Genomic DNA, 12202 nt, shown 5'->3' on the forward strand with positions numbered 1-12202 from the left:
CCAAATCCTCTCAGAAGGCCTTGGTCGGTCCGAGGCTATAGTAGAAGACACTCGCCCAAGGTGTCACACGGGGACTGAACCTGGAACCATGTAGTTGGGTAGCAAGCTTCTAACTACTTGGCCACACCAGGTGATGATGATGTTGCTGATGATAAATGTAGTGGTGGTGGTGGTGGTCATGGAATTGTTGGTGTTGGAAGTGCCACAGTTTGTTTTTTAACCCCGAGTCTCTTTCTTCCTGCAGCACAAGTTCTTCTGTGTCATTCACCTGGCTGCGCTGAAGGCTGTCGGAGAATCATGCGAACTACCTTTACTCTACTACCAGAATAATGTTGGCGGTGCCCTCAACTTGTTAGAGGTAAGAATTTTAGCAATCAGAAAGAAAAAAAAATATTGACAAAACATCCTTTAACCCTTTTGTTACCCCCTATTTCTGTTAAATTTCTCTGACTTTTGTTTCAAGTAATTTTGAAAACAATGAAGTGTTTAGTAAAATAACTTTGGAACATAAATTTAACATTTTAATGGAAGGTTTTTTTATTAAATCACTTCACCGGATTGAATGGTACTGTCCAGGTGTCGAAACCATAATAATATCTGTGGGGCAGCTGATGATGGGGTTATGTTGGTATGGCTGTGGAATAGTATTATAACACATCCTTTTGATATATAAATACTTATATTCACTTACATGTATGTGTGTGCATGTATATATACATATATATATGGATTAAATAGACCAAGAACAACAACTTCACCCTCATGCAAATCCTCTGGGACCAAACATAGGAAGAGAAGTTATGCCCATACTGCAGCCCTAATCTTGTTAAATGCTTTTCCAATTTTTTTTTTGTTCTTTTTTTTTAATACATATTTTTCTCTTACCCACTCCTCTCTCACTCAAAGGTGATGACAGAATTTGAAGTGTTCAGAATTGTGGTGTCCAGTTCGGCCACGGTCTACGGTGTCCCTCAGGAGTTACCCCTCACCGAATCCCACCCGACAGGCAGCTGTATCAACCCATATGGACAGACGAAATACTTCATCGAGGTCATATTAACCGACATTGCAAAGGCTGACTCAGTAAGTTGCCATAATTTCGTTGACTGTTTGTGTTCTATTAGGACCAGTGTCCTCCTCTTGATTGTTGCTTTGACTGTGGTTCGGCTGTTGTTTGCTCCAGCTGTCTTCAGATGTCATCTGTTGAACTCCTTTGTTAAGAGATGATTAATTCTGTGCATCATTTACACTGGACGGTTGTGTGTCCTCATCTTGTTTGTTCCTACCACAATGTTTCGGCTGATTTACTCTCCACCCTTCATCAGGTGTCCTGGTGGAATTTTGAACCCAACCCTGGGTTCTCATTCCTAAGGTATTTTTTTTCCTGATGTTGTTGTTGTTGTTATTATTATTATTATTGTTATATTATGATGATGTCCATGATCCATCCATGCCTTCCACTCTAGAATGCAAATAATTTCTCTTTTTTGTTTTCTTCTCTCTGTCTGTGTGGCCTTCAGCGATGGAACGCTATAATACTGAGATACTTCAACCCAGTCGGAGCCCACAAGTCCGGCAGGATTGGCGAAAACCCTAATGGTACCCCTAACAATTTGATGCCCTTCATAGCCCAGGTGGCTGTGGGTAAACAGAAGGGTGTGAAAGTCTACGGCAATGACTATGATACTCCTGATGGTACAGGTGAGTAGCACTCACACTTCACCGTTACTCTCACTCACAATCTCTTTTACACTCTCACTCTCTCATTTACCTTATTATACTCTTCACCCTTCACTCACACTCTTGCTTTTCACTCGCACTTTTGCTCTTCAGTTGCACTCACTCACCCATCACCAGCCCACTCTCACTCACCATCTCATCCATACTCTTGCCCTTTGTTTACACACTCAACCTTCTCTAGCACCCTCTTGCCTTTTACTCACACTCTTGCCATACACTCATCCTCCACCTACACTCTCGTCCTCCACTCATTTTCACACTTTTCATACACCTCATGCTACAGCTGAGTAACTCTTATTCACTCTCACTCACACTCAGTCACTATCACAACAACAATCAAATGCATTATATATTCTTACATAATTATTATATATAAATCTGAATGTATGTATGTATGCACGTATATATTTCCATATCTTTTCTCCAGGTGTCCGAGACTATATCCATATTGTTGACCTAGCCAGTGGTCATGTGTCGGCCGTAGAGAAAGTGAAAGAAGATTGTGGACTTAAAGTAAGTGCTTCCCTTTTGTATTTACCATTTTCTACATATTTCTTTGTACGTAGTTTTATCTTGCTTGGAATTAGTGAGTTTTAAGAGCTCAGAGAAATGAAACTGAGGGGAAAAATGGAATGAAATATGGCTTTGCTTTTGTTTTAAAGGGGTTTTAAACCTAACTTTTTATTTGGTCCTGCAAGGGTTAAAAAAAAGAAAGTTACCTTCTCAAGTGGGGGCGTGGGTGGGAGGAGATGAGGGTGTAGTGATGCTGCTGTGTAAGGTTCAGCGTACATGCGCAGAATGGGATTACTTCCGGTTGGCCACCGGAAGTCTTCCCCATGCGCATGTGCGGGGAACTGACCCCTAAAACGCGGTTCGCTCATTCACTCTTTCTGGCTCTAGCAGTCCTCGTGAACGGACGTGTATTGGCAGTCTCTGAGGACTTCATACCAGCCAAGCAGCGAACCACGACGAATCATTTCGACCAACAAACAAGAATCAGTACTACAGATTCGGCTGTTGGTTTCCCTCCAGAGAACACGTGCACCAGTCCTACATTACGACGAGAAAAACACAACATTTTTTGCTGTGTTCGTAGATCGCCTGACTTGTCTGTTATTTTAACTAAAATTAAATGTGACGGGAATCAGATCGGACACCCCTCCAGTGATACCGAATCCAGATCCTGTTACAAGGGCTAAGCAGGATTAGTGTAAGGAAGCAGTGTGTGTGAATAGCTTTGTACACATGAATGTGTGTGTGTGTCCGTGTGTCTCAGAATTATTGATTTTTGTCTACTGTAATGCTGTAGTTTGTCCCTTTTTCTGTAATAATCCCTTTGAATCACTGTCTGGTTCTGTTCTCTGTAGGTCTACAATCTTGGAACAGGCTGTGGCTATTCAGTATTACAAATGATTAAGGCTTTTAAAGAGGCCAGTGGCAAGGAGGTAAGGGTTTGCTGTTATCATCATCATCATCATCATCATTACCATTATTATTATTGGCGGCTAGCTGGCAGAATCGTTAGCACGCTGGGCAAAATGCTTAACAGTATTTTGTCTGTCTTTATGTTCTGAGATCAAATTCTGCCAAGGTCAACTTTGCCTTTAATTTCTCTATCTGTGTGTATCGGCATATCCCAGAGTATGGTTGCTTTCTCGTTTTCTGTGACCTTTTCTGGTGTGTGCCTATACCATCTTTTTTCTGTTGTTATTTCATAATGTTGGCATAGCTTCCAATGTATGTAGGTTCCAACTCTGTCATGTCTGTGAATATATTCCTTCTTAGCCAGGACTGGGCAGCTAGAGATAATATGATTTATTGTTTCTTGTCCATCTCCACATATTCTGCAGTTACTTGTTATATTTCTTTTCATTACATGTTTTTGGTAATTTCTGGTGGGGAGGCTTTGGTCTTGTGCTGCAATTAAAAATCATTATTATTATTATTACCACCTCAGCAAAAGCAGAGGTATTGTTTCCTGTTGTGTTTGTCTGTTTGTTTGTCCATGGACAAGATATCTCAAGAACCGCTGGATGGATTCGGATGAAACTTTCAGAGATGTTTGGCCTCGTGACCGGCACAAACTAATTAGATTTTGGGATTGATCTGGTAAAAGACAAGGATTCTGGATTATTTTTCCTGTTTTTTAGCTAAATTTTTGAGAGCGGTCGGGTTAATTTTTAGCATTCTCATTTGTGAGAGCAGTTGAGTTTATTTCAGATATTCTCATTTTTAAAAAATCCTCTCTGGCTAATTGTAGAGAGGACGCTGGTGTTGCCTTGGCGGAGGTTTGCGCTCTCTGAGTGCTCTTGTTATTTATTTTTTATTATTATTATTATTATTTGCCTTTCATCGTTTCGGGTTCCATGTGTTGTAGATCCCTTACAAGATAGTGGAACGTCGCAAAGGGGACACGGCCTCGTGTTACGCTGATCCCGCTCTCGCTGCCAAAGAACTCAAATGGAAAGCTGTCAGAGACTTGAAGGAAATGTGTAAGTAAACAAATACGTTTTAGCAAACACTGGACATTGTTGTTGCTGTTGTTGTTGTTGTTCTGTTTTCATAGTCACTATCTTCTCCCTCCCTTCTTCACCTTCACCTACTTCTACTTCCTCCTCCTTCTTCGCCTCCACCTCCTACTTCTTCTCTGCCTCCTTCTTCTTCTCCACCTCCTTCTTCTTCACCTCCTCCTCCTCCTTCTTCACCTCCTCCTCCTCCTCTTTCTTCTTCACGTCCTCCTTCTTCTACTTCCTCCTCTCCTTCTTCCTCATGGAGGTGAGGGATGAGGTAGTGAATCATGACCTTTGAACTTTGGGCCCTCACTGAGGCAACGACAGGTGACCGAGACCTTTCACAATATACTGTGCTCGAAAAGACCCGTCGACCCAAGTGAAATCATTGTCATGACCAATGTCATGTAAACGGTACCCATGGAACATAAGACCACCCTCTTATGTTCTTATGTTCCATGGGTGCCATTGACACGGCACCAAGCTCAAGCTGGGCAGCAGGGCTTGGTGCCGTCTTCTGGCTTGTCTGTTTCTGCCAAACCGTCCGACTCATGCCAGCATGGCAAAACGGACATTAAGTGATGAGCACAGCTCCCATGACTTTAGGAAACATTTTTTCATGCTAAGAGTTGCTGAAGCATGGAACAGACTGCCGGCATCAGTTGTTAGTTGTCGGAGCACTGCATCCTTCAAAACTTCCATGCTTCCTGAGATTTGCCAACACTACACCTGATTTTCTCCCCTCCATACATACAAGCAAGCATCTATCTGACTCATACATTCTATGAACCGTAAAAATTAATACAGAGAGTTGCTTATTTGCAAAAAAAAGTAAAAAAAAAAGAAATATGACATGTGACTTCATTGACCAAGGTTACCGTGGTCTTTTCCGTAGGCTTTTCTTTCCACTGGTAAACCTCACCTGTCCTCCCCTTTACACTTCATATTGACATTTCTGTGATAACGATCCCTATTGATCAAATTTTTTCCTTTCTTCCCCCACCCCTTTTTTTAAAAATTTTATTTTATCCCTCCCCTTTTTTTGTCCTCTTTCTTTCCATTTACGATCCCTTTTGATCGAAAACTAAACCCCCTTCTTTTACCCCCAAAAGAAAAGCTCTACCTTGTAATTTTGTCTTGTCTGTGTGCAGCCCTGTGTGGCTAATAAAGACACATATCCGACTCATACATTATTCGCTTCCCAGACATTTCTACATTACTGCATATGCTTTATACGCACTTTCTGACAAGTTGTGGTGCACCTGAGCACTGTATACAATAATTTCATTATTATTATTTTTTTATATGATGACGACTGGCTTCCGTGTTGGTGGCACGTAAAAAGCACCATCCGAATCGTGGCCGATGCCAGCACCGCCTTGACTGGCTTCTGTGCTGGTGGCACGTAAAAAGCACCATCCGAATCGTGGCCGAAGCCAGTGCCGCCTTGACTGGCTTCCGTGCAAGTGGCACGTAAAAAGCACCATCCGAATCGTGGCCGAAGCCAGTGCCGCCTTGACTGGCTTCCGTGCAGGTGGCACGTAAAAAGCACCATCCGAATCGTGGCTGAAGCCAGTGCCGCCTCGACTGGCTTCCGTGCAGGTGGCACATAAAATACACCAATCCGACCGTGGCCGATGCCAGCCTCGCCTGGCACCAGTGCAGGTGGCACGTAAAAAGCACCCACTACACTCACGGAGTGGTTGGCGTTAGGAAGGGCATCCAGCTGTAGAAATACTGCCAGATCAGACCGGAGCCTGGTGCAGCCTTCTGGCTTCCCAGACGCCCGGTCGAACCGTCCAACCCGTGCTAGCATGGAAAACGGACGTTAAAGGATGATGATGATGATAATATCTCTGTGTTTGTTTTTATTTACAGGTGCCGATTTATGGTTATGGCAGTCAATGAATCCAGACGGGTATGAGACTACTACGGAAAAGAAACAATAGACCGCAGTTGTCCTGACCCGACCCGACCCGACCCGACCTCAGTATGACCTGGATTGATCTCTCTGCTGACCTTACCAAACCAAAATCAATAAAACCAGACCAAGACCAGACTCTTCATCTTTTTGACTCCTCAAACTCCATCATACAGAGATGAGTTCACACGATGGGGGTGGGTGGGGCCTCTATCAACACACGTCTTTACTGCTGCATATATATGTGTGTGTGTGTGTATACACACAAACATACATATACACATATGTATGTATAAATACATACTAACTGTTGTGATACGAAAATCAAATTAAATAATATTTTGAAATAATTTCTATTATAACATAAAAACAAACAGTATATACAAACACACACACATATATATATATATATATATATATAGATAGATAGATAGATAGATAAATATTTGCATAGGTTTATACATGCAGGAGTGGCTGTGTGGTAAGTAGCTTGCTAACCAACCACATGGTTCCGGGTTCAGTCCCACTGCGTGGCATCTTGGGCAAGTGTCTTCTGCTATAGCCCCGGGCCGACCAATGCCTTGTGAGTGGATTTGGTAGACGGAAACTGAAAGAAGCCTGTCGTATATATGTATATATATATATATATATATATATGTATGTGTGTATATATATGTATATATATGTATGTGTGTATATATATGTATATATATATGTATGTGTGTATATATATGTATATATATATGTATGTGTGTATATATATGTATATATATATGTATGTGTGTATATATATGTATATATATATGTATGTGTGTATATATATGTATATATATATGTATGTGTGTATATATATATGTATATATATATGTATGTGTGTATATATATATGTATATATATATGTATGTGTGTATATATATATTTGTATATATATATGTATGTGTGTATATATATATATATATATATGTTTATATGCATATGTATGTGTGTGTATATATATGCATATGTATGTGTGTATATATGCTTGTGTGTGTATATATGCACACACAAATATACATAAAATATATATATAAAATAGCATCTACATAGTCTGTTGGAAATCCCTTTAGATAGGAAAAAGTTGTTTTTCTTGCAGTCAAAGGTATTTTTTAACCCCATTATTCTACATGCTATTAATTAAAACTTTATCTACTTCGAAAACAAATTATTTCACGTTCTCTCAATGTTTCTAAAATTCCCATGATGTGTGTCTATCCTCCTGGTCAAGTGCTGTTACTCCGCTAACCAGTCTTGGTCAGGTCTCAAGGTCAAACTTACATAAGGAGGGGTCAGCAGTTACAACAATACAATGACAACGATGATGATGATGGGGTTATAATGGGTCCTCAAACTTAAAAGGACGGGAAATTCTGATTTGCATAGGGTCCAGTACTGAACTTTTGAAGGCATTTGAAAACTGGGCTAAATAATGGAACTAACTAATATATATTTTTGGTGGGGGTTGTTGTTCATTTTATTCTGAATGTATTCCAGGGGAACGGGGATGGAGGCAGGGAGATAAATCAGGGAACTTTTGAATGGAGAGAGACTTAAGTGGTGGTGGTGGTGGTGGAGGGTGGGCAGGTAGTAAGGGACCAGATTTTATACGCACACATTAATATACATACATACATATATATATCAAAAATAAGGGTGAAAAAATTGGATATTAATTTAATAATACCATCAATTTAACACCAAGCAGCTTAGCGCATAAAAACCAGGGATACAATAAAAATTATACCCAAATATAAGAGTGTCCACTATATGGTCGACTCTTGTGCTTAAAATAGATCCGCTATGGTCTCAACCACCAAGAATTGTTCCCAAGGAGAATCAGCACAACTATGAGCGTAAACTATGAGACCATGGCGGATCTATTTTTAGCGCAAGAGTCGACCACATAGTGGACACTCTCTTATATTTGTATATATATATATATATTGAGAACGTATGGTCTAGTGGACAGAGTGCTGCCCTCATGATCACAAGGTCATAGTTTCAGTTCCTAGACCGGGTGGTGCGTTGTATTCTTGAGGAAAATGCTTAACCCTTTCGATACCAACCCGACTGAAACCACCTCTGGCTCTGTAGTACAAATGTCTTGTTTTCATAAGTTCTGAATTAAAATCTTCCACCAAACCTTAGTCACAATTTATGTTCCTAGCACTAGCTGAATGATAACAAAGTTATTTTACTAAATTCTTTCTTATATTCAAAATTAATTGAAAGAAACACAGAGCATCTCAACAGTATTATGGTAACAAAAGGGTTAAGAAGAAAAATAATCAGCAGAAGACATGAGAGAAGGAGACCTCAATGTGGTCACTGTATATGCTAGAAATAACAGCTTAAATTTCCTTCAATCCACACCCTTCCAACTGCTTCTAATGTGCATCTGCCCAAATGTAGAGGTGTGTTTAACCCTTTCGTTACCAACCCGGCCGAAACCAGCTCTGGCTCTGTAGTACAAATGACTTGTTTTCATAAGTTCTGAATTAAAATCTTCCACCAAACCTTAGTCACAATTTATGTTCCTAACACTAGCTTAATGATAACCAAGTTATTTTACTAAATTCTTTGTTATATTTAAAATTAATTGAAAGAGACACAGACCACTGGGCCATTGCGCCTCCACATTATATTATATATATATATATATATAATGTGTATGTATATTATATACATAAGTGTATAGATTTATATAATCAGGGGAGATGGGAGTTATTGGCTCTCGTGGCCCCTTTTTTTGATGCAGATCTAAGTAGACATAGACGTTCTTCCTGCCTTCACCGTTTCTTTCCCCTCCCCTTCTCTCCTTACTCACTCCCACCACTTCTCTCCTCCTCCTCCTCTTCTTTCTACTCTCCTTCTACTGTTCAAGTCTGGTTTTCTATTTTCCAAGGGTTATATATTTTTCTTATTTGCAACAGCCAAATTGCTGAATAAATTATTAAGAAAATACATTTGAGAAGGAAAATAAAATAAAATAAAATACATTTATAGAAAAGCAATAAACAAAAAATATTTGAGAAAATTTTCATATTTTTGTTTGAGAAATTCTTTTGAATATATATATGTGTGTGTGTGTGTGGTAAGTAGCTTGTTTACCAACCACATGGTTCCGGGTTCAGTCCCATTGCGTGGCACCTTGGGCAAGTGTCTTTTACTATAGCCCCAGGCCGACCAATGCCTTGTGAGTGGATTTGGTAGACGGAAACTGAAAGAAGCCCATCGTATATATGTATATATATATATATATATATATATGTGTGTGTGTGTTTGTGTGTCTGTGATTGTCTCCCTAGCATCGCTTGACAACCGATGCTGGTGTGTTTATGTCCCCGTTACCTAGCGGTTCGGCAAAAGAGACTGATAGAATAAGTACTGGGCTTACAAAAGAATAAGTCCCGGGGTCGATTTGCTTGATTTAAGGCGGTGCTCCAGCATGGCCGCAGTCAAATGACTGAAACAAATAAACAAGTATGTGTGTGTGTGTGTAATAAAACAGCTCCCAGCCTCCGAGAAGAACAGGACCAGGGTCCTAAAGGCAGTATCAGGGACGACGAAGAGATGCTCCAGCTGGGTCTGGTGGAAGAGGAACAAAACCGTTTGAAGACTATTTTTGGTGTTAATGCTAAGGGAAGTAACTCTTACCACACACCCACTCCTACGCCTAAAGTTATTACTCTTTTACTTGTTTCAGTCATTTGACTGCGGCCATGCTGGAGCACCGACTTTAGTCGAGCAACTCGAACCCGGGACTTATTCTTTTGTAAGCCCAGTACTTATTCTATCGGTCTCTTTTGCCGAACCGCTAAGTGACGGGGACGTAAACACACCAGCATCGGTTGTCAAGCAATGCTAGGGGGACAAACACAGACATATATACGACGGGCTTCTTTCAGTTTCCGTCTACCAAATCCACTTACAAGGCTTTGGTCGGCCCGAGGCTTTAGTAGAAGACACTTGCCCAAGGTGCCATGCAGTGGGACTGAACCCGGAACCATGTGGTTGGTAAACAAGCTACTTACCACACAGCCACTCCTGCGTTATGTTTAATAAAAAAAAAAACTTATTTACCTAATTTTTTTACATCATTTCCTTTGAAATGGTCACCTTTTGCAGCAATATACCAACCTCAGTGTAAGATGGTGAGCTGGCAGAATCGTTAGCACGCCGGGCGAAATGCTTAGCGGGATTTCGTCTGTCTTTACGTTCTGAGTTCAAATTCCTCCGAGGTCGACTTTGCCTTTCATCCTTTCAGGGTCGATAAATTAAGTACCAGTTACACACTGGGGTCGATGTAATCGACTTAATACCTATGTCTATCCTTGTTTGTCCCCTCTGTGTTTAGCCCCTTGTGGGTAGTAAAGAAATAGGTATTTCGTCTGCTGCTACGTTCTGAGTTCAAATTCCACCGAGGTCGACTTTGCCTTTCATCCTTTAGGGGTCAATAAATGAAATACCAACTGGCCCCGTCCCCCAAAATTTCAGGTCTTGTAGAAAAAAAATATATCAGTCTCAGTGTTTCCTGCCACGTTTGGAATCTAATCTGGAAGGTGTTTTCCATAAATAAGTCAAGGGTCTTCTGTTATTTGCTCTGGATGACCTTTGGGGAAGAGATGGAAGTCTACGGGTGCTAAACCTGGTGAATAGGTGCAGAAGGGATCCCATGTTGTTGTTGGTGAGAAACTCACAAATGAGAACTCAATGGCAAGGTGCATTGTTATTTGGAAAGAACCCAGTTCTTTGCACTCCACAGATCCGGTTGCTTTCACTGATTGTCCTCCTTTAAACACTTCAAAACATCACAGTAGAACTCTTGATTGATGGCCTGTCCCCTAGGGGACAAATCCTTGATGCCCGACACCACATTTCCGGGGGGTCACGCTTGTGGCAGGTCTTCGAGATCGCTTATTGTCTTCCACTTTTGAGGCACCTGTGCCATGCAAGACATTGTGTACGACCCATTGCCCCATCGCCGTAACCTTGCCGAAGCATTCTCGATGTCTTTGTAGCAGAGTTCCCAAGTTTAACGCAAAATTTCATAAGGGACAATCTGGATAAGGTCGGGTTTTCAGAAAAAGAAATCAGGCAGCTAACCTGCACACAACAGATACACCCTGATCTCAGAGCCATGCCACCTGTTGAGTGATCTTACTTCAGAGACCCCTTAACTCCAATTTAGTTGCTTGTATTTGTGATCCTACTCTTTCAGGTGTTGCTGGTTAGTTACATGAATGGGAGACCCTGCGTGAATGATGTAACAACACCCTGTGAACATTTAATACTAACTTTTATTTCACTACAGAATATTTAAGTTGGTCACGAATTAGTTCTGCAACATTCAGAAATAATTGATTACAGAAGCTCTGTATTGAAGCTTGCGAAGAGAGGAGAAAACAGACACATTCGATTCATATTGGCCACGTATAACGACAACATATCCAGGTGGAAGCGAAATATAATAAGATCTTGTTTGGAAACAGGCCAGGATTGGTGACAGGAACAGTATCCAACCATAGAAATATCTTGCCTGACCCAGGCAAGCATAAGTGCAGAAATGAAATTGACTCAGTTTTGTAGGAGAATGTTCAAAGCGTCTTCATGGCCCACCAAACATTTTAGTGAGTAATCTTGTACTGAAGCTTGTGCAAGCAAGCATGGAAAAAGCTTATGGTAAATAATGACGATTACCCAGATATCCGTCAGCGAGACCAACTATTTGCCTTTGTGTGTTCTTTTCTGCTTTGTTAAATAAGTTGTTGAAGTGAAAGATTTTCTACATATTTCACAATTAAACAAGTTTTCTCCCGTGTGTCTTCGTCTGTGCTTTGTTTAATGACTGTTACAGACGAAAGATTTCTTACAGATTTCACAACCATGCGGCCTTTCACAAGTGTGACTCAGATTATGCACTGAAAGGCTAGAATTATCAGAGAAACATTCCCCACAAATGTCACACTGCTGTGGTTTCTCTCCCGTATGCATT

At 40.7% G+C, this 12202-nt stretch overlaps 1 protein-coding gene across 2 annotated transcripts in view; it reads left to right on the forward strand.

Moving 5' to 3' along the window:
- LOC115226672 (UDP-glucose 4-epimerase) overlaps positions 1-6284 on the forward strand; it is a 17277-nt gene extending 10993 nt beyond the window's left edge. Inside the window, exons 4-10 of one of the 2 annotated variants that reach the window (XM_029797686.2) lie at positions 245-358; positions 907-1083; positions 1521-1701; positions 2168-2253; positions 3108-3185; positions 4118-4232; positions 6129-6284. In XM_029797686.2, coding sequence (XP_029653546.1) covers positions 245-358; positions 907-1083; positions 1521-1701; positions 2168-2253; positions 3108-3185; positions 4118-4232; positions 6129-6199 — 822 coding nt within the window. In that variant the 3' untranslated portion in view covers positions 6200-6284. Of the gene's footprint in view, positions 1-244; positions 359-906; positions 1084-1520; positions 1702-2167; positions 2293-3018; positions 3186-4117; positions 4233-6128 lie in introns of those variants that run through there. The other variant, XM_036515184.1, reaches the window with a different exon arrangement.
- Positions 6285-12202: the final 5918 nt, after the last annotated feature.

Source organism: Octopus sinensis, linkage group LG30 (genome assembly GCF_006345805.1).
Source record: "Octopus sinensis linkage group LG30, ASM634580v1, whole genome shotgun sequence".
Lineage (NCBI taxonomy): Eukaryota > Metazoa > Mollusca > Cephalopoda > Octopoda > Octopodidae > Octopus > Octopus sinensis.